The following is a 24262-nucleotide window of genomic DNA, read 5'->3' as shown; positions in this document are numbered from 1 at the left end:
CTATTAATCGATGCATCGCAATACTTCCCCCCCCCCAATCCAATATACACTCAACAAATCATCTTGATCGAATCACCTCCTGGCCAGTGAGGGTCTCTTGTTGTATGGACAGAGACTGACCAAACAACAACACAATAGTGACCAAAGCAAGCAGTAGCTTTAACGTCAAATTTAAAATTTCTGTGTAATTCTTGAACAAAGTACATAGACAAAAGTAAATTCTTTCATCAATTTTCAGATGTTTTATTGGTCAAAAATGTGCATGAAAATACTTTTTTTTTTTTTTTTTTTTTAAAACTGTCAATAGGTACTGTATTTGTGAATTTCTACTTGATGAATCGACACCGAGTCATTTAAATCAATATCGAATCGAATTGAATCACAACCTGAATAATGAAAATCGAATTGAAACGCAACCTAAAGAATAAAAATTGACTCAAATCATGAGGTTCTTAACAATACCCATCCCTAAGGTAAATAGTATGATTTTACAGCTATGCAACACAGTATAGTGAGCCTCTGCCTATTTGTGGTTACATTTTTACACATTCACCTAGTCACGTTTTTTTGTGCTCTTTCTGTAATGCCCTAAAATCCTTAAGTGTAAAAGTGTAATTGGTGTCACAGATACCAATTACAGCTCAACAAAATTTGTTTTGTGATACAGCTCAACAAAATTTATGTATGTCTGTTGGTCAGGAGCTAAGTGAAGCCTGGGTTGTTAGTCATTGTCGCATGTGAATGTACACCAGCGTTTCTGGTACATTTTTTAGAAAAATCAAGCTGTTTTAAGATCATTATGGTTTAAACCAGGGGGGTCGAACTCATTTTTACCACAGGCCACATCATAGTCATGACTTCCCTCGGAGGGCCGCTATGACTGTGAACCCATATAAATAAAAGATTACCTCATATACTGTAATTACATACAGTATACACAACACATTGATGAATAACCAGTTTTGAAATCAGAAGCCTTTAAAAACATGTTTTTCGACTATTACATTTCTTTTCGAAGTGGGATGGGTAACAAGAAAATGCTTGCAAATATCTCAATGGTATTACACCAGAACACAATGAGCAATTTTTATTTGCTTTCGCGGGCCACATAAAATTACGTGGCGGGCCGGATCTGGCCCCCGGGCCACCAGTTTGACACCTGTGGTTTAAACTATTAATATAGGCAATAATAAACATTTTGAGGGAGTGGCCTTTATTACTCGTTTTTTTTCCACAATTCGCATCAGAGCTCGGGCTCAGGTACCAACATGGAATGGGCTACTGTACTTGAGTTGACCTGCAAATTTTTACAGTTTCCGAACTGGTACAGAGGCTTTGCAGCTGTACACAAGGGGATAGCAGAAAGCTAGGAGCTGGATGTAAAGTTGAACACACCAGACTCATTTGTCCGACAGCTATTTTATACGTCACCACACATCTGATGGCGGGAAGGCAACACATGCTAATATTGCCCACATGCCAAAAGCACTCTGTGAAAGGCACAGGTGAGTAAACTGTTACATCTCTAAAGAACCAGTTTAGCCAAACCTCAGTGTGAAAGGTGCTAGAGCAAGCCACAAATGAATAAAGAAGGACTCACAGTAGACAGCAATGGAGTACATGCAGTATTTGCTGTTCTTTCACCAACCAGTCTACTCACACACTTTTGTTTGGTACCTGAGTAATAATCCGCAACCCTACACGAATAGTGACAATGGACCTTTACAATGTAATGCATACTTCAATGGCAATGAGGCGTAAGTATAAATCATTTATGACTGTGGCCTTTGAACATCCTTTGAGAAGATAAAAGGCTCTTTATCAAACTGCGATACCACATCAGAGTCTTATTAGAAAAAACTGCCTTTGTTTTTTTTTTGTTTTTTTGTCTTTTTACACAGAACCCAATTGAAGGAGTCTTATATTGTTGGGAAATACTGTATATCGTGAATCTCGATTCAACTGATATTTTATCAATCCTTGAAATTTACTAAATCTGCTTTACTTTATATATTACTTCAAAATTTTCTTTTAAGACTTCAATACTCCATGGAAGCAATTGTTTAATGTATGTATGCATCCGTCAGACTTTAATGACAACCACTCTAGCACCCCCCCGCCTCCCCCTCCACTACTAAGAAATAGAAAATATGCAGCTGAGTTATTTCCATATTGTTTACCGTACAACGAGAAAGGAGCCCTGTAGAGGGCAATCATGGAGTCAATCACGGTGAACATTGCTAAAGACATGGTACCCATTTCTGCAATGCAAAACCTTTGACCCCGAGGTATGTGCTCCCAAGCCGCAAATAGTCAGAATCAATGCGATCCATGCAAACTAGAACTAGACGACATTCCAACAGCTTCTTCCCTCTTGCAATCAACTTCTTAAACAGCTACCCTACAATTCCATTGCAACATGCTGTCAAGGTTTTTGTATTGAGTTTGTTGTCACATTTCTGTCGGGCCAATTATACATACTCGTTGACTCACTGAAGTAGTCTCGCCACTGCACTATTTGCATATCTGTTGTTAACCACTACTGGCCACTCATGCCAGAGTAGCATCTGCCTCGTTTGCACACTGACTGAGGAGTATATGCACAATCAACATTGTCTCAGATTCTTGCATGACTACCGTATTTTCACGACCATAAGGCGCACCGTATTAAAAGGCGCAGTGTCAGTTCCGCGGTCTATTTCTGTATTTAACACATACATCAGGCACACCATATTATTGGGCGCAGGCATGGTAAAACATACGCTAGCTTAAAACATACGATAGCATGCATGCACGCTAAAACAATGTTTTTAAAAAGGCAGTGGGAGCAAAACTGAGTTTGGTAGTTTGCACCGGACTATTGCTATATTAGTCATTCAAATTGCTCTAAGTGCTAGAGGACTCTGCAACTGCATTGTAAAAAAATAAAATCAAAATTGTACCGGCATTACCTGATAACTAGCAACACTTTATTGCTCAGTGACTGTTTTTGTCAATGTCTTCATGTCTCAAAAGTGTTCTCTGTCAATTGACTGTCTGTTGTCATACTAGAGCGGCTTCAACTACCGGAGACAAATTCCTTGTGTGTTTTTTGGACATACTTGGCAAATAAAGATGATTCCGATTCTGATGTTAGCTTTATTGGAGCTCCTGCAGTCACACTACACTTTCTGCAGTCTCTTTCCCAGATGTATTTGGGAAACAAACCATCCGGCTCGTCGGGCGGCACTGTTAAACAACAACAACAACAGGATAGCATAGGAGGCGGTTATTAACATCCAGACGAAGAGACAAATCAGAGCCTAATTGGATCATCTGTGGCACCATGAAAGACAAGCGTGTCCCAATAGTGTCTTATGTATTTTCAGACACTCTGCATTCTAGTTTCATCGCTCTCATTACGGCGGCTCTGTGGACCCGACCTTTCATTGGCAAAAAGGCAGATGGCCGCGCGTGAACTCTTGATTGGCAAGGCCGCACACGGACATGCCACATTGTTGCGCTGTGACTCCTCAGACGCTGCGTTCTAAGTGAGCTCAAGTTTGGAGGAGTGCCATTCAGGGTGCTAATGAGCTTTATCTTTTTATTGTTTCAGTGCAGCGGAACCCACAGGTGATGTAGCGTATAATGACCCCAGGCAGTGTTTTTCATGTGGAAATATCTATTCATCAAATCACAAGCTACTCTTGGTGAATAAGTGTTATAAAACTGTGAAAGTGAGCTTTGGAATACAAACAAACGAGGCTCATTTAAGACTACTTAATACGCTTTTTTTCTTACTCCAGCGACAAATTAGGATCCTCATCCAAGAGCAGTCAGAGTAGCCACGAAGCTCGTTGTCCTTGCAGCACGATTACTGAGGCCAAAGCACAACCGCCTGCAGAAAAATAGAAGTGGAAAGAAAGGAGGTCAAGATCATGTTTTTTGTTTTTTGTTTTGTTTTTTTCTTCTTCAATTTACACAGAACGCACAATCTCCTGGCGGGCAAGCGCTTACTTGCCGGAAAGTAAGTCAAAAAGATAACTTGGTTGAACATCGTTATAGAAACTGAGTTTTCAGCCTATTTTGTGGTTCTGCTGAATTTTCCCCCCAACACCCTGCAGACTCTTCAGTGGGTAATAATTATATTACTACTACAGTGTGCCTTGTGATAAGAGTTTAATTCGTGACCACACTTGTAATTCAAAACTCATACTTTCCCCGTTTAAATGAAGGGAAATGCCTTAATGGTTCATTTTAGGTGTTATCTAATAAGTAAAATAGCCCTCTATCCTACTTCATCAGAAGAAATGTAGTAATAACATAATTAAATGGAATGTAAATAATTAAACAGTTTGCGCATCATGATTAATTCATTGCGGCACCTTCTAATGTGCATTACACCACCACGTAGATGCAATTTGTTAACCTGTCTATGGCGTTTCCCTTTGTGTTCGCATTAAGCTAGCACACTTCAAGGAAAAGTTGTGGTTGTTTTAAATGCACCACTGTACATTTTTTTTTTTTTTTCTCTTTTCTCTTCTCCTCCATACTAACAGCCTGCTCGGTCAAGCACAATGGAGGATCTGTATCCCTATTATGCCGGAACAGTTTTTACTGTGTCACAGTGGAGTTTTTAAGCTGCTGCTATGGTTTCTTAGTATTATATTTATTGAGAATTGAGAATCAGAATCGATCAGTCGAACAGAACAAAGTTTCTAGAGGGGAGAGAGAAACAAAGACAAAAGACAAAGCACTAATTGTAAACAGGATGAGAAAAGTAAATTATGACATCGACAAAAATGAAACATTAGATATCACTGTTGCATGGGGTTGTAGTGCTGCACCCTGTGAGGGAAGGACACAGGACAAGATAGAATAGGACAAGGGCCGGAGAAGAAGCATGCAGGACAAGGGTCGTGAACCCGGCTGTACAACTGAAGTGTGGTGGGCTTGACTATGTAAATTATGAAAGTCTATAGGACGAGAGTGTGAGTGCGGGGGATACCCAAGCAATTCGCATATTCATGAGTTATTTGTTGCAATAAGTGAGTGGCCCCACACCCAGCGAAAGAGTCCCGGGGGTGTGTGTGCCTGCGGACAGAAGTGTCCCGTAATTGCTGTGGCTGCACTGCGGAGGCTCATGACCCCACCCAATCAATCGAGGGGCGGGATCGGGGCCAGAGGTCCACCCGAGAGCAGCCCGGTGGACAGGACACATCCCACACTGAGGGACCCAGGGCGGTCCGACGGCCCCACCAAGGCGCCCCGACAACTGGCCACGGTGGAGGCCGCAGGGACCCAATGCCACCCCACTAGACACCAACACACACAGGCTAAATGTATTAGAACTATATATATTTTAAGGAATAATTCTCCACTGTAATATTTCATCATGATGGTAATTACTCTAGTGCAGACATGCCCAAAGTCCGGCCCCCGGGCCAAATCCGGCCCGTGTTCATATTTCCACTGGCCCGAAGCCTCTGTCATAAAACCAATAATATGTGGCCCGGCAGTACAAAATACACGCGCAATTATATATTTCACCACAGGATGGCAGTAAACTTGTGGCTGAACTCTCGCGGGGCCGTTTTGCGCATGATCTGTTTTTTGCCCATTTCTAAAATGGCAACTGGAAGTAAGAAAAGGAAAGTTGATAGCGAGGGCCGACGTTTCCAGGACAAATGGAAGTCTGAATATTTTTTCACTGAGTTTAGAAGCAACTGCGTCTGCCTAATTTGCCAAGAGACTGTGGCTGTGTTCAAGGAGTTCAATATAAAGAGGCACGACCAGACGGAACATGCGAATCACGACAAGCTAACTGGGAACGAACGCAGTGAAAAATTGAAGCAACTGGAAGCTGGTTTAACGGCACAGCAACACTTTTTCACAAGACCCAGTGAGTCGAATGAAAATGCAACAAAGGCAAGCTATGAGGTGGCAACGCTGATTGCCAAGCACCGCAAACCTTTTACTGAGGGTGAATTTATTAAAGACTGTGTGATGAAAATGGTGGAGAACATTTGTCCTGAGAAAAAGCAACAGTTCGCCAATGTTTTCCTGGCTCGTAGCACTGTGTCACGAAGGAGCGAAGAAGTTTCTTCTGATATTAAGAGACAGTTGGACGCAAAAGGAGTGGAGATTGAATTTTTTTCGTGAGCCTGTGACGAAAGCACGGATGCATCCGACAGCGCTCAGTTACTGATTTTTTTTAGATGAGTGGACAGTGAAATGAACTTGCGTGAAGAGCTACTTGACCTCCAGAGCCTTAAGGACCAAACGAGGGAAAGATTTATTTGCTTCTGTTTGTTCCGCCGTACATGACATAAAATTAAAGTGGAATAAAATCACGGGGATTATTACGGATGGCGCACCTGCCATGGTTGGCGAGCACAGTGGATTATCAACCCTAGTGTGTCACAAAGTAAGCGAAGAAGGAGGTAAAGCTATAAAACTCCATTGTATTATTCACCAAAAAGTTCTATGTGCCAAACCGTTTCCGTGAATCTCAGTGACGTTCCAGCCCACCTGCAGCTGGAGCTCATTGAGCTGCAGTGTGACACAGTGTTGCAGCCGGTACCAACAACTCCCTCTTGTCAAGTTTTACCAGCAGCTGGATAAAGACAGGTTCCAAGAGATTTGTACATTTGCTAAGAAAATGTTGAGCTTGTTTGGCTCGACATACTTGTGTGAGAAGACATTCTCAGTCATGAACATGAATAAGAACCGCGCGAGGACAAGACTAAGTGACTCCCAGCTGCGTGACATCTTGCGCATTAAAACCACCGCTTTTGAGCCACACCTGCCCCATTTACTGCAGTCGAGATCTCAGTATCACCCTTCACATTAATGCAAACGTTGTTTGTTGATTCTGATGAATAAAGTTTGAGTTTGAGTCAAATTTCATAAAAATACTTTATTTGGCATTTCATTAATTTTTATTTTAACCTTCATTTATCCAGGTCAGGCAGTTATAAGATCTACCTAGCAGCAGACAGCACAGTAAAACAGTAAAATAAAAATACAAAAAAGCATTCCCCTCGTCGGTAGCATGTAAAATTAATGCTGGCCCGTATGACAATTTGTTTACGGCAATGTGGCCCCTGAGCCAAAACGTTTGGGCACCCCTGCTCTAGTGGATTCAATTGGGGCGACTGGTTAGAGCGTCTGCCTCACTGTTCTGAGGACCCGGGTTCAATCCCCGGCCCCGCCTGTGTGGAGTTTGCATGTTCTCCCCGTGCCTGCGTGGGTTTTCTCCGGGCACTCCGGTTTCCTCCCAAATCCCAAAAACATGCGTGGTAGGTTAATTGACAACTCTAAATTGCCCATAGGTGTGAGTGTGAGTGCGAATGGTTGTTTGTTTGTATGTGACCTGTGATTGGCTGGCACCCAGTGTACCCCGCCTCCTGCCCAATGATAGCTGGGATAGGCTCCAGCATGCCCGCGATCCTCGTGAGGAGAAGCGGCTCAGAAAATGGATGGATGGATGGATGGATGGATTCAATTGGCTGCTATAATACCATTTCTGTTGATAAGTGTCTTCAAGTGAAAACTGAAAGTCGTGTGCTTATCTATGAGAATCAGCGCGTCTGTTGCACTCCACCCGTCTCCATCTAGTGTGACTAAGTGCAAAAAGATGGCATCGATTATTTCAATTTAGTTTTTATCTGACAGTTTGAAGTAATACAGCGATGAGTAGAACACCCAAATCACTTTTCACTATTCATGAGCATGCAGAACTTGTGATGGATTTGTGCACTAATGAATGCAAATGGAGAGCTGTATCCAAACAAATAAAAATCCTACCTTTATCCAACTTATGTAGCTGAATACAAGTATGGGTTCTGTTATCATGTGTATGTGGTCAATTAACATATTTGTTAAAGGCATTCAGTAGTCAGCCTCTGATGATGGGGTCTTTTATTTGCATTTACGCAGCCCGTTTGTGGAGCAGAATGATGCTCAATGTAATGAATCTGTTGAGCTCATTCATTCCAATCTCAAGTAAAAGATACAAAAAAATACAAAAAAGGCACATAAAGCACTTTTACTGTTTTGCTACTAGTTCACTTGGTCATTATACATTTTCAGATATAATTTGTTAATGTGAGAATGGAGAAAAATCAGCTCTGCAGGAACACTTTTTATTTTTTATTTTTTTTAGCACCTTCATGCAAGAGAAATTAAAAATTAAAGCAGCAATGAACAGGTCCTCACATTCAATTGGCAAATATAATTATGATCTGAACTCATTCACTAGTGTTGACATCAGTATATGTTAACTGGAATCCAACCCTTCACCGCCATTAACGTCTATTGACGTTAAGTACATTTTTCAATAAGGAGGCACAGTGGAGTGTCTGGCACAGCTTGTCAGTGAATATCAAGCTTGTAAACAACTCAATGAAGAACTGATTCCTGCAGCTAGCAGTGCAGCGCTTTGGATTTGAGCTCAGCACTGCTTGTGAGGAGAAGAATTACGGTCTGACTTTCGGCTTGTCCCGTGGATTATGATGGAGCGTAATAGCAACACGTAAATCGGATAAGTTTAAGCACCTCACACTCGAACAGTGTGCGTATATGTATGGTATAAATAGAGTATGTGTCTCTGTAGTTCGTAGAAAGTGTGTGTCCAGATTGTGAAAAAAGATGACACAGTTCATGGAGTGAATGACAAGCGCCGTGTAAACAAGCCACTGGCCTTCAACTCTGGTCAAGCGGTGAATCAGTGTTCCTTTCAGTGTGTTTCATAGTTGTATATGTATAAATAAATTATTATTTTGCAATCAAAATATATCCATCCATCCAAAGTGTTAAACAAACATTATCCAGTGAATTCATCCAATTAGATTTCAACATTAAATTGCTGGTAAATTTGCTTCCCGCCGGATGACTTGTAATCGTTTTTGGTAATTCCTCCCAAGCAGTAAACTTGGCTGTCAGGTAATAAGCAAACCTTCTGCATTTGGTTTTCAGCGCTAATTAGCAAATGTTGGCATCACAGCGTGCTAAAATATGAACTCATCTGCGAAACGTCTGCCAAGAAACAAACACCTCCCTTTCTAATTATATATTCCAGAATGTTTTCGTTTGTCAAAAAGAGCCTGAGTCGGCATGATTGATCATGTCAGCATTTGCCCACATTTATGAGTTTTTGTAGAAGTGCTAAAGGCTACTTTTTCAACAATATAAATGAAATCACCAAACCATTCATCCATTTTCTCCAACACTTGTCCGAATTAGGGTCGCGAGTGAGCTGGAGCCAATCCCAGCTGACTTTAGGCGAAGAAATGGAGTGAACCCCGGACTCGTTGCCAGCCAATCGCTGGCAGACAGCCGACAATCGGACCTTTGCTGACTTTGATCAGAAATAATTCTGTCCGATTATCAGTGTGTCTACCCCGCTTAAGGAAGGCGTTACAGTGTGTTCTTTGAGATTAGTTGGTCTCTTTTGACACTCTAGCGTTCCTTTAGTGCTTAGCCATGTTAGCACAGCAGAGAATTAGGCAGGGATTAGATGTGGGCTTGATTAAACTGCATTGAGGGCGAAGCACTCTGTCTCGTCGAGAGGAGGCATTTATAAGGCAAATGACAAACTCGAAAGGATATCTCCTGCAGCGCGCCTGAATCGTCGGGAAGCTCACCACGGGTGACACGTCGCAGAAAACAAAACAAGGCACACGACAAAAGCGGCAGCGGGCCCTTTAATGTCACGTGCGCTTTCTTTGTATGCCTTCACAATGAGTTATTTAACTCCGTCTCACTTAAGCACTCACTCAAGTCGTAAGGTCTATAACATCGCTGACTAACTTGTCAAATCATTTTGTGATGCAAAGGAAAGGTGCGAGTGACCTTTGGCTAATTGCCGTTCCATAAAAAGACAAGGAGCTTGTAAAACAGAGAATAACTGCAATATAAATGACACGGGATGATAGTTTGACAGTTTGTGTTGTCAGTATTATTCTCACGTAAATAAGACACTACAATCCTACTGATTGAGGAAACATAATAGCTTGAATCACTTGAGTGTGACTAAGGTCTAAAATTCAAAAAGAAAAGAAATAAATTGTTTTTGAAGATTATCTTTGTTGATTGTTCTATCGATTCATTACCTCTGCCAGTGAAGTGAAGTTTCAATCTGTTTTCTAGGAGGAAAAAAACCCTGTCATAAAGCATTTTAAAGTTTGCAAAAATGAAATCATACATTTATGGAGTTTTAAATAAGATGGTCCATCTTTTGTTCTTTTGATTCTATATTTTTTATTTACTAAGTGGTAGATTCAATACAAGGCGGCACGGTGTCCGACTGGTTAGAGCGTCAGCCTCACAGTTCTGAGGACCCGGGTTCAATCCCCGGCCCCGCCTGTGTGGAGTTGATGACAGCTGGGATAGGCTCCAGCACGGCCGCGACCCTAGTGAGGAGAACCGGCTCAGAAAATGGATGGATGGATAGATTCAATATATTGACTCCGCAGTAACACAATGGGCTAAAAGAGAGACATAAATGTCTCATTTGTACACTTCTTTTTGGCAAATATTGTGCACTCATTCCCATAATATTGTATCTGCCACACATGCACAGAAATTCATCCATCCATCCATTTTCTGAGCCGCTTCTCCTCACTAGGGTCGCGGGCGTGCTGGAGCCTATCCCAGCTGTCATCGGGCAGGAGGCGGGGTACACCCTGAACTGGTTGCTAGCCAATTGCAGGGCACATAGGAACAAACAACCATTCGCACTCACAATCATGCCTACGGGCAATTTAGAGTCTCCAATTAATGCATGTTTATTGGGATGTGGGAGGAAACCGGAGTGCCCGGAGAAAACCCACGCAGGCACGGGGAGAACATGCAAACTCCACACAGGCGGGGCAGGGTATTGAACCCGGGTCCTCAGAACTGTGAGGCTGACGCTCTAACCAGTTGGCCACAGTTTAATCTACAGTTTAGTATAAAAGCATAAAATGTGTAAAATGTTAAATATTCACAGAAAAATTAATTTTTAATTTTAGAGTGAGTATTGTCTGAATTTTATTGATTTATTTTTTCACTTATTATTATTTTTTTAATGGTTAAACATGCTTTCAAAAAAATCCTGACCAATCTGGCCCAATGTGAAATATTGTATGGACTGATTGGACAAAAGTTAAATCTGGTCTGGTGTAAAAAATAACACAGCATTTAATGAAAAGAACATTTCAGCAACAGTCAGACGAGGTCGTGGCAATGTGATGTTCTGGGGCTGTATTGTTAATTCAGGACCTGGATGACTTCCTTTGATGAATGGAAGAATGAGTTCTGTTCTCTACCAGAAAATTCTGCAGGCCAATGTGCAGCTATGCTCGTGCACTCAAGCTCAAGCACTCTTAGGTTATTCAGAGCAATGATCAGAAACCTACCTGCGAGTCCACCTCTGAGTAGCAAAAAAAAAAAAAAAAAAAGTTTTGGAGTGGTGGCCAAGTGAAAAGTTCAGAATTCAATCCAATTGAGATGCTGGGGTATGACCTTAAGTGGGTAGTTAATTATTTAAAAATAAAAAATACACCAGTAAGACAGAGTTTCAAAATTCCTCTGCAGTGATTCGAATTACTCACCACCAGTTTGCGCAAACTCTTGATTTAAGTTATTGCTGCCAAGGGTGGCACAACCAGTTATGAGGTTCAGGGGGGGCATTACTCATTCACAAAGGCCAGATAGCCTTGGATTTAATTTAAAAACTGCTTTTCATATTTACTTGAATTATCTCTGTGAGAAGTCACTGATGGTGTAGTGGTACACTCGCCTGGCGAGTGTACCACTACAGTTCAGTTCCCACTCAGTGACGGTGTGAATGTGAGTGCGAATGGTTGTCCGTGTCTATATGTGCCCTGCGACTGACTGGCGACCAGTTCAGGGTATTTTCCGCCTTTCACCCGAAGTCAGCTGGGATAGGCTCCAGCGTCCCGTGACCCTCACCAGGATCAGCGGTGTTGAAAATGGATGGATGGATGGATCTTTGTGAGATATTAAGATTGTTTTGATGATCTGAAACATTTAAATGTGTTGAATAAGAACAATAAAATGAGAAATACATTTTCGCGGCACTTATACCACCACATACACAGATGTGCACACAAGCCTTATTCGCGACTTGGTGATGAAGTGTTGCCTCCTTTTTAATTATCTTTATCAGGGCTCGTGCGCTTCATAGTTCACGCTCTCTTTTTTAGGCTAAATAAACACCCAACCCCGGGCTGAGCAATAACTCATTTGCATGAGACAGGACATCCCCGCGCCACATCTCATTGAAAATTAGAGTCTACATCAGAGCGAGTTACATAAGACCTTGAACTTCTAATATCCCACTCAGAACCTTCTAAAAATTCAGTTTTAAGAATTGATTTACAGTATATATCGCAGAATGAAGTGGCATTATTGTTGTAAGAGTCTGTGATCACTTACACAGACTCATCTCTGTGTTGAGTAAACATGGGCTTACAGCGTCGCCACGTCTCGGGGTTTTCCGCTCAGATTGCGACGCAGCTTGACAGCTCGGTAAAAACCTCTGAGCCCTTTCATCATGATACGCTCATTGCCGCACCACTGCAGTCCGAGAGGGAGCCCCGGCTAGCGTTTCAGCTCCAGTGAGACGAACGCCGGGAGACATGTTAGAGTAGCTTCACACTCTCACAACTGCACACTGATTTAAAAAAAAAAAAATATATATATATATATATATATATATATATTCACATTTTAAAAATTCATAACAAAATCTGCCTTTTAAAGGATGAGAGTGTTGGGTGACAGATGATGTGGTACCGGCTGTGCTCTTGGGTTGACTGGATTACGCCGATGGTCATTGCACTGGCTCTGTTAAAATGTTCAGATCTACAAGGCTGCTGCCAGGGTAGCAAGAAGCAGACAGTCCTCCGATGATTTCATCTGCAACCATTTTATGAGAAAATATAACAATTTGCTAGGTATTTAACCTCATGACCCACTACAAACTTGGTAGGCAGCTCAGAGTGAACTGGCTTGAATACAGCTGATATTTCCATGGTTATAGTATTAGAGGCTACTGTAATGTGAGGCTAGATTTACACTGCAAGAATTAACAGCAACTTGCTCTCCAGATGTCACGCACACACCCAGAGAGAATTGAATTTGATGCAATAGTTCTTGGAAAAAAATAATCTGAACTCCATCATTTTTGGTTGCCTCTATGGCCTATTGCCAAACTAACGACCATGTTTTTAGAGACTAAAACACTGTAAACAAAAGTACCCACTCATAAAACCAGTCCCTCCCTCCGCTCGGGGGAGGTAATAACACTGAAGGAGCACTTGTAAAATTTGGCAATATGGCCATTGAGAAACACAATGTAGGTGTAGTGGTAATTCGTCACATCTCATTCAACTTTACGCTGTGTGGGCTTGGTGTGTAACCAACATCTTTTTACTGATAACAGGAGCCTTGGTGCAGTTATCACAGTGTATTACTATGATGAATAATTTTGCCAAAATATATTAATTTCAGTCACCTCGTGAGGCCAGAGGGAATGGCGATTAGATCACAAATCATGTTTGTGCTCCGTCAAAAAAGTGTCCAAGATAATGTCCGTTCAATTCAAAGTAGCGCCGTGGAGTGTGGCCACTTCAATTTACTGAGCTTGGCACTGCTTCGGAGTTGACAAATTGATTTCATGTTTTGTTCTGCACATTGAACAGTTTTATGCAGCAGCACCTAAAATTTAAATGGCAAAACAGCAAACGTGCGCTTTGCACTCTTTCTGCAAAGACGTGCTTTGGTAGGGTGCTTGGTCATATATCGTTTTAGTTTAGCCTCTGGTCAGGCAGTGCAGTGACAATGACCCACCATTATGTCGCTTTGGCGACAGGACTAAGTCAAAAAACGCATTTAAGACCATTTGCATACATTGCCCTGAGCAGCTAAACATCAACTCAATTAGCGCTGGCGCACTCCCGCTGTTTATTGATTTTCCTGTGATCATATTTGTGTGCTCATCACAGCTCCAAGAACTGCAACGCATAAATGTTGCAGTCAAAAACACACGCTTACATATAGAAAGGCTAAAGAACAAAATGCATGCACATCTGAGCCTGTTTGTCATACAATTCTAAAAGAAAATAAAGCCCGGGAGGGACTGTTTTAAAAAGCCTAAAAAACATTTGAAAGGCACATGTCGGGGACTCGAGTCCCGTGACTTGACTTGACATAGACATAAATCACCAATTTTAGGACTTGCTTGGCTAAAATCTATGACAGACTGGACTTGAATTTGACTCGGTATTCACGAGACTCAACTTGACTCAGCAAGCTTGTATGACTTGACTTGTGACATGCTTAACCCAAGCAATGACTTGACTCGGCTTGTTTGAAATTTCGTGGCGACCCGGCTTGACTTGCTTGATTTTTGCCGCAGTCACTTGGGACTTGATTGAAATGTAAACGTTAAAGGACTTGCATGAATTTATGACTTGCACATACAGTATGTGATTTAGGCAAGGTACACACAGAGGGATTTGTCAAATTTTAAAAGATTATCTGTTACAGACCCACACATGATGATAAAAAATCAACCATTTAACAGTTTTGGTAGTATTGAATGAGATGTGCTCTGATATTATCAGTAAGGAAGACTACAAAATTAAGGATTGTTTTCCATTCTAGAATCCAGGATATGTAGAGCGGATATTTCCCAAGTGTTGCCAAAGCACCGGAGGCGGGAGTGTTGTACAATGATGATGTTATCAAAAAAGACTTGCTTTGGAAAATACTTATGTCTGTCTGGTGACCCCACTAATACAAAATACGACATCCGGTAGGACATGTTTGTTTATGGCCGCTTCCTTGTTCCTCTGTCAGGTCGCTTCTTGATTGGCCATGTTCCGTTTCACGTCACAATTCAAGGAGTCACGACACGGGAGTCGTCGTCTTTCCCCACACACCAAGATTTTTGGTTGTAAATATTGAACACTTTTAATATTTAAGATTTTCGGCCCCAGTCTTTTTCGGACCCTATACCGGAATCAGAATCAGAATCATCTTTATTTGCCGAGTATGTCCAAAACACACAAGGAATTTGTCTCCGGTAGTTGGAGCCGCTCTAGTACAACATTTACAGAACAGTCAATTTACTTGGGACAAATCCACTCTTAATGTGTGTAGGATAATCTTACAAAACATAAGAATATAAATAATATATATAATGCAAATTTGACTTTTTATTTGCTTGTATACAAGTAGTTGGGTCTCTGGAGTGCCTGACCGCCCGTCAAGTGTGAAATTGAATAACCAAATATTTTATCTGCCTATTTCCAAAAATGTGTCTAAAGTGAACCATTCTTGCTGAATTAAGGCGTCAAAATTGGGCTGATTTATATAATCCCGCCCCCACACCGGGTTTCTCCGTCCATGACTTGATGCTAAGCCGGGTGAAGAGCCACCATTTTTAAACAGCTGCCTGCCTACACTGCTGCGTTATCGTGTCAAAGCCACAAGGTAAGCAGAGCTGCAGTGCGAGCAATCAAATGTTTACGGAGGCTCACTTTTTTCTTTTCTATGACATAGCTCCGCCCTCACCGTCTTGGTATTAATAGCCCCAGTTATTTCAACCACTCTTACACGTGGATATTTAGGGTTCTGTAATAATTTCAGTTCTACACCTTTTATTAAGACTTTAGTGTGAAAACAATGGATAATGGCCATAAATGCTCATAAGAAATTATAGTTCATATTGTTTATGATTGAATTTACCCATAAGGGACAATAAAATAAAAATTAAACAAATTAAAAAACAAAAACAAATGGCTATGGTAACTGGAAGTGCCTGAAGTCTCATCCCCTGCTGACCGGAGGGAACCCAAAGACAATAACACTTGTTTTGTCATACTTTGGTTTTGAGAGCGAAATCTGCCCTGGAGCCATTCCTAGAAATACAGTACAGTGAACTGTACGAAAGTGTCTAATGACGTGATTCATTATGTACAGCTTACATTTCATTTTAATATTTGCTTTAAAGCGGCATCTTCTCATATTTCAAGAGACACAGTAAACTATCCTAAAAAGAGATGAAAGAGACGCTGTTGTGGGAGGAGGAAAATTACATCTCTCGCTGAAATTTTAAACGCATCACTGCCGGGATGCCATCTCCACAGAGAGCAGGAGTGAAGATTTATCTACCGACCTTTGAAATCACGAATACACTTTCTCTATCTTATTGATTCTCTTGTGATAATGAGAATAAATGACATTTAATGAGTAAAAGTAACTGGGGTTGACTAGATGGAAAAGGGAGCGAAAAGCCTAGAAAATGGAGGGATAGGCTTACGCTGCACATTGATTGTTTAAATATGCAGTACGGTATTGTGCTAGTTCTCATAATTACAATGTCACACAATGTGCAAGACTGCAAAATCAGTGGAACGTCATATTTGTATTTGTTTTTTTAATGCTGATGATGCCATTGGTGCCATTCAAATAAGTTCGGGTAGCTGCACCTGTTTTTTTTTTATGAAACTTTAATGTGTTCTTCCTTCTTCCATGCACCACCCCTTCTACAAGGTTGCCTCAATTATTTTGCACAACCTGCTAACTGAATTTCTAATGCCATGGCAGCCCCGTTTCCCTCGAAACATAGTGTGCCATGGGATTGTGGCTATTTTATTTTTTTCAGTATTCAGGTTTTGCTGTTTTCTCACAGTCCATCACGGTAGTCATGATAGGCCGTTGGGGAAAGGGGCCGCTGAGTCCCGAAGGCTCAAAGGCGCACGACAGTTCGGCCGGCGGTCTACCACAGAGGCCAGTATGTTCCCACCCCGGGCTGTCACGATTTGATGGGGTCCTTCACGTTTCTTACAGTCTGATCAAGGTCTTACACATTTTTCATGTTTTATCAAGGCTTTTTCCAGATGACAGTGGATACCATGCAGCTTTGGAGGATGTTTGGCCCCACGGCAGACTGGAAAAAAGATCTCCTGCTGGGCCCGTAAACTGTCACAAGCCAGGACGTGCTGAAATTTAACGCGACAAAATTTAGCTTGTCATAAGAAGAAGAACAATGTGGAAAACCAGGACAAAAAATATACCAAACACAGTGGAATGAAACATAACTTGAAAGGACTGAGACATGTCCAGGAAATACATATAGTGGGTAAGGAAAGTTTTCAGACCCCCTTAAATGTTTCACTCTTTATTATATAGCAGCAATTTGTTAAAATCATTTAAGTTCATTTTTTTCTCCTTAATTTACACACAGCATCCCATATTGACAGAAACAAAAGGTAATTTTTGAAATTTTAGTTGATTTATTAAAAATGAAAAACTGAAATATCACACAGCCATAAGTATTCAGACCCTTTGTTTTGACACTCATATATTTAACTCGGGATCCCCAAACCCAGTTGTGAAAAACTTGTTGCATCATTCATTCCCCAAAAGACTCATGGCTGTATTAGCTCAAAAGGGTGCTTCTACTAAATACTGAGCAAAGGGTATGAATACTTATGGCTGTGTGACATTTCAGTTTTTCTTTTTCAATAAATCTCCAAAAATTTCAACAATTCTGTTTTTTTCTGTCAATATGGGGTGCTGTGTGTACATTAATGTGGGAAAAAAAATACTTAAATGATTTTAGCAAATGGCTTCAATATAAAAAAGAGTGAAAACATTTAAGGGGGTCTGAATACTTTCCGTATAAGGGGTTCTGAATACTTTCCGTACTTTTTGTCCCACTACAGACCGCCTCCAAGTTTTGTAATGCCCTATTTGGTACTGTCACGTTTTATTGCGTTCACATTATATTACTGCGGCCGATCTGGTTTGTGATCTGCACCGTGACTGCTGTGGCAAATTTGTGGACAGTTTAAAAATCTGGCCAGGTGTCCATGGCAATCATGGCCTGTCACGGTTAAACGTCCCATCCCCCCGACATTACGTCATGTCCATCCCGTTTTGACCACAGTAGCCTAAAACGTGATTGGCGTGGCTACCAACAACATAATTTAAACGTAACATTATTATCTTTTCTCCCGCCAGATATCCGCGGTTTGCAGACCTTCATGGACCAGGCTTCTCGTCTGGGTCTGGACGTCTCCCTGCAGCGGGTCGACCGCAACGTTAGCCGGGTCTTCAACGATCTCTTCAACACGTTGCGCACCGAGGAGCTCAACCGCTACCGGGACACTCTGCGGCGGGCCGTGCTGCTCATGAGCCCCCGAGGAGCACAGGTGTTCATCCACCAGGTAGGATCTATTGTCAGTGATGTGAGGGCAGGAGAATACAGTACAATAATTCAGACTACTCCAGAAACTGCGAATAATGCAACCTTACACGTTAGCATCTTAGCAGGCGGTTTACATATTTAAACATGTTGTCTAATTGAGGTATTTAGGGCCGTATTACGTCCGCTAGTTTGGAGAACTACACTCCCCTCTAACTTTTAGAACAGTAAAGCCAAATTCTTTACTTTCTAAAAACTAAAAACATTTGGGTATTACGTCAAAAGAGGAAAATGAGACATAAGTGGAACATTTGTATTTTGTCTTTCAGGTATTTAGATCTACAGCTGAAGCACAAATTAATATAGCAATATTTAGAATGAAACACCACATTTTTCAGATGATTAAAAGTATCGGAATGACAATACAAGTAAATCTCCGGACTCAAATCCTGTTGAGCATGAATTTTACAACTGACGACTGAAAGAGGCTGTAGTGAAGGCCCGGAGAACCATCACAATAGAAGAATGCTCAGGTTCAGAATAGTTATTATTATTATTATTATTATTATTATTTTACAATTAGAAGTGTCACCAACATGAGAACAAGAGTGCCAAGTCAATTCCCAGATTTAAAGCGTAAAGAGTATTAATTTTACTTGCAAAAGTTTGATGTCCATGGGTCGTAAGCTTGATGCAAGCAAATGATTTGCAAGCAAATATGAAGTCTTGATTTTAAGGCGGTCTGTTCCAAAACATTTACTCGCCTAAGAATGTAGTCTTTCTTTACAAATAATGTTATTCTCTAAATTGTGTATCAGATACAAATGCAAATACTTGGAACTAAATGCGTAAACATTGAAATTGGCCTCACCGTTCAGTTCATTTTGGAGGAGAGTGCAAGTACCTGCTAAGGCGAAGCTTCGTTAAACCTATGAATTTCTATTCCAATTCATTTGTCTTTGGCTGATCCATGCATACATTTCCCTTCCAAAGAGTCTGATGCACAAGTTTTGTAGTTGTCAGAATTGAGAGAATTAACATAAAATCCACTCTATATATCTCTATAGTAGTCAGGAATACTTTCCGAATCCAAATCCTCAACTTTTGTCACTGGAACATTATGATACAATGTCCCTATCTCGTAAATTTGTAATTACTAGCTTATTTTCAGTGCATTTTAGAGTCACAAGGGAGCTGGACTCTATCCCAGCTGACTTTAGGCAAGAAGCGATGTATGCCCTTGACTGGGCCCATGCCAGTCACAGAGCACTAATAGACAAAGAATCATTAGACGCTTGTCTTTCAGATGTGACATTTTGCTGAAATCCATCTCATCTCGGAGCCGGTTGGTTCTCACCAGACTTTTGTAGGCTTTACTGCCATGAGTAAAAGGAAATATATCACACCGCTGCCCTTTTAAAATGACATTCACATATAGGGTTTTTGTGGTAAAAGTTAGCCATGTTTGTGCTTTCCTTATGTGTACTGTATCCTGTTTGGCAAGTAGCCCAGTGACAGAAAAAGTCAGTCAAAAAGCTGACTTGTGAGTCCCGATTGATGAACATGGAAGTGAAACCCTTCCAAAGACATCACTCACTGTGTGAAAATGTACTACTTTTTATTAATGACCTGGCTTTGAGCTTTGCTTGCACTACACGAATTTCGTTTTTGCACTTAAAACCATAGTCTTTTCTTCCCTTCTTTTATTTCTCTCCCAAAGTTGTTTAATCTACCCCGTTTACATTCTCTGTCTTCCCTCTTATAATTCATACGAGGCGTCCTGGGCAATAAGCCCCGGCGTCACGCTCCGACGCCAGCTCCCGAACGCCTCTGTGAATACGTTGAATTATTTGACGTGCTCCCAGCTTTGATAATCCATCTGAGCTTCATTAATACCTGTTGTCAGAGAGCTCAGGTGAGACACTGATGGATGTTGGGAAGGGTATGAAGTGCATGGAAAATTTGAGTGAGGAATGACAATGATGTAGATGGTGCCTTGAGCATGTTAGGTAAAAGTTGCTGGATAGCTTCTTATCGCAAATTAATTACAGATGACACACAATGACAGCCTTAAAGTGGACATATTATGGAAAAGGGAATTTTTAATTGCCTGCATTCAAACAGTTGGTTCTCTGGAGTGTCTGCCTGTCCTTCAAATGTGAAATTACACATCCAAGTTTAAATCTTTTATTGGCTGCCTATTTCAGATTTTTTCCCCGTCTTTGAATTGTGGGTTAATATTTTGACACATTACATGAAAACCGCCCCACTCTGCATTTCTCGCCACATGACCCAGGCTGGGGGAAGATTCACCATTTTCAAGCATGCACAGAAGCATGACCATGTCAAAGCCAACAGGCAATGTTAAGACATATAACAATTAGTTAGCTTCTGATAACCAGCATGCACTGAAAATGTACAAAATGTAAAGTGGAGTAGAAGGAGTATTTGTGTGTGGTTGACAAAGTGTAGTTCATCCGTTTGGTGATGAAGTGCTGCCTCCGTAAGTGAAAATACAACCGATGCCTTCTGTCTCTTTGGCGGCTCAATTTTCTCTTTAGATAGTAAACTGCTTGCCTAGTTGCAACACTCCGCCCCTGGATGTCATGGTAACAAAAACAGGGGGAGGGCTGAAAAGGGGTGAACATTAAGTCTCCAGAACTCTCTCAATAACACCACAAGAAGTCACTAGATTTAGTGCTAGTCTCTCTTTTATAAAAAAAAAAAAAAAAAAAAAAAATCAATAATAAAAGTCATTAAATTGGCAACACTGAGTAGCCCTCACTTTGTCGCAATGCCCTAGCTCTTCCTCTGGTCGTCATGGTAACAAAGCTGTATTCGCATTTGTATTAGACAGAAGCGCTCCCCCAAAATCAAGGGGTCAACTGGAGTGTGTAAGTATTCTGTATTTTGACTTTTTACATTTTTTATTTATGTTTTTTTTTTTGGAAATTAAGAAACCTGCAAGCTGTTTTAAATTGTGAAAACAAATGCACAATATGTCTCTAAGTATTGTTAGTGTTTGAGGTTGATGACTTTTCAGCTCCATTACAGTCCCTTTTCGTACTCTATCCAATTTTCATTCATTGCTTCGACGCATCTAATCCTTGTCAAGGTCACTTGTCTATCTCGCACAATGCATCAGGCTTAAGAAGTCACGTTTTTCCTGAGTCTGACTTTGGCCTGGACCCTTAAATCTATTTTAAGTGCTTAACCCTAATGATTAGCATGACATCATCCTTCCATGTCTTTCCTTCCTCGCCCTTTTTGTCCTCATGATGCTCATGTCGTCTCTCATGTTTCGATTCACGGAATCCTCGCCTCTTGTGTCTGGGCCCAGCCAGCCAGGCACTTGCCACATCGTCTCTCCTCTCACATCGCCCGTGAGTGGGTGCGGCGTCTGGTGTCAGCTCAGTCTCTCCTCCCTCCTTGACACCTGACGGCTCTGTGCACCCCTCATGTGAGGCGACCCCTCTGCCGAGTCACGCCAGCCTCCCGCGGGAGTCGCAAAGTGGCATTTTCAAGCTCGCCGACGTTGCTTCTGCGTCCTTGGCTTGTAGTAGCGAGCGTTTGTAAAATCACTTAGCACTTGATGTAGGTGCAAAAGACGTGACCGGTTTTGTGAGATACCAAGTCACTCCCCAATTAACAAGTGAGCTGCTCAGAGTATTCATCTTTAGAGGGTAGGGGGTAACTCGACAAATGATTATTATTCTTGTAGTCTAGTGGATTCTTCTGGCTTTTAAGAGAGAGTCATTTATATTTTCACCAGCAATGATTATAATGCTTTAGGCAAATTTGTGAAAACGGAATGTGACATGCGGAACTGAATAGGAAACCGTACTAGTAAAAGATGCTGTACATTTTACTAATACAGGAAGTCCTCGAGTTACGACATACTCGACCTACGACGTTTCGACTTTACGACGCCCGCGCCTCGTCCGCCATTTTGTCCCAGCACCATAGTGTTTCTGCTTAGCTAGTGCATAGTGCTTGTCTGTGTTTGTGCGTGGGGAGTATCTTTGCCATTTTTCACACTCTCAGCAGTAATGGTAAGTACAGCATCTTATTTTTTTATCTTAATGTATTATAGTTTCTTTATACGAAGTGTTAACCTTTCCTGCTACGGTCACCTGACCGTGGTCGGGAGATGCAGGGGTTAACTCCCTTCTCTCGTTGCGCAGCTGAGCTGGGTGGCGGCAACAATAAAGGCACGAAGCACCGATTTGCTTCTTTAATGGCTTTTTAGCTCCTCTGCACATTCAACGTCAACGGGTCCTCCGCTAATCGCTACTCTTCCCCGGTCGCCGTCACTACACTTGCCACTGTACACACTCGCACCGGCGCGCACTCCTTCCTCCTTCACAGTCCCGTCTCACTCACACATCGACGCACACGCCCACACACACTGAGCTTGCTGTCACAATCACGTGGGACAATACCCGTAACAGAAGTGTTTCGCCGTAAATTTCGACTTTAACGGTGAAATCCGACTTACGCGGAAAATCGTTTTACGTCGCCAGCGTAGGAACGGAATTCGTTCGCAATTCGAGGACTTCCTGTACTATATACAGTGATTGCACGTACTACAGTAGTATTATTTCAAAACATGAATAGACAGTTTATTTTTACAATGTATTTGTTATGTTAGTCATTAAGTAATTAATATTATTTGATTTATTGTGATAAGATGAATGCTTTAAAGAGACAGGGTTTTGCTGAGGGATGAAAAGATTGAGCGTGATTTGAGTCTGACCGACCCAACTTCTTTAGCATATACTGTATCATTTTTGAATGAACTCTTTCCATTGTGTTAATATCCAACTAAAGATTTCTGACAGCCCTCACCACCATTACCTCCCCATAGGCGTGAAAGCTGCTCTTGTGTGAGTCGTACAGAAGAAATACAAAAATTATACAAATACAGTGAATCATTTTAAAGGTAATTATGTCTATACGTCTACCGGCGTGACAGTTTAAAAAATCTGTTTTCTCAGTGCAGCAGTAAAAGTCAACGCGACAATCATTTCCGACACGCCGAAAGACGGCGAAAGACTGGCGATGCATTGTGGTGTGTCATTATTGCACTTTTTAAATGTCAATCAAATAAAAATCTATGACTCATACGTGTTGTGTTGAGGAAATACTGAATCTTCTGGCTTTTGTTTACTATCAAAACAAATATTTAACTGTTTGAGAAAACTTGAAATTTATTTTTCTATAAAATAAATACAGTAAACCCGAGCTATTCCCGGGGGGTTGGGACCAAGCCCTGCCTTGAAAAAACGTGAGTAACTGATGCCGCTAAGAATTTGTATAATTGCCGATACAGTATTAATAATTCAAACTGTATCAATATATACCACAAACTAAGATAGGAAACACTTTAATTCAAACGCAAACCCTTGAAAATAAATGGCTTACAGATGATTTCAGAAAAATAAAACTTGAAAAAAAATACTTCCTAGACAACAATTACAATTTTCTCATTGGACAAGGCTTTGGCGCCATCTTTTGAAATCATGAAGTGCTATAGAAAGAGCACCAAAAAAAATGTAAATAGTTGTCTCAGCAAAGCCCTTTTCAGTGAACCTCCCCAAATTCACGGTTGAGCATTCGCAAATTTGCCATGTCGCCGATTATCATCTGTTATTCATTGAAAACCTCACCTACCTACTGTTTTTAATGCTCAAACCAAAGGTTTGTCTATAGATTGCTTTAGTGCAATCTGATTTCATCTTTGTGCCAAGCAACTATGTTGAACTGAGGGGAGGACCTTCACTTTATCAGACCATAGACTTGTCAAAAAGAAAAAAAAATGCTTTGCTGCCATCGTGTGGCCTTTATAGGGAATTACAAACCTTTTTTTTGGGTGGGCGTCCATTACTTACAGATTTCCGCTATTTGCGGCAGGGATCGGTCCCAATCCTCCGTGAACATTGGGGGTTTGCTGTATCTACACTGTTAGACATTTCATAGGGTTTTTATAGTAGGATACTGACAACACTGTTACCGGTAAGTTCCTGTAAACTTGAATTGCAATAACTTACTGACAAC

General features: G+C 41.2%; 1 protein-coding gene across 3 annotated transcripts in view; it reads left to right on the top strand.

Moving 5' to 3' along the window:
• grid1a (glutamate receptor, ionotropic, delta 1a) overlaps positions 1-24262 on the top strand; it is a 269061-nt gene that overhangs the window by 150228 nt on the left and 94571 nt on the right. For all 3 annotated transcript variants that reach the window (XM_061690419.1, XM_061690421.1, XM_061690420.1), the window contains one exon: positions 18022-18227. In XM_061690419.1, the coding sequence (XP_061546403.1) occupies positions 18022-18227 (206 nt within the window). The remainder of the gene's footprint in view (positions 1-18021; positions 18228-24262) is intronic.

This window comes from Phycodurus eques, chromosome 11 (assembly GCF_024500275.1).
Source record: "Phycodurus eques isolate BA_2022a chromosome 11, UOR_Pequ_1.1, whole genome shotgun sequence".
In the NCBI taxonomy this organism is placed as follows: Eukaryota; Metazoa; Chordata; class Actinopteri; order Syngnathiformes; family Syngnathidae; genus Phycodurus; species Phycodurus eques.
The sequence above is the reverse complement of the archived record's forward strand: the minus strand, read 5'-3'. Positions and strand labels throughout refer to the sequence as shown.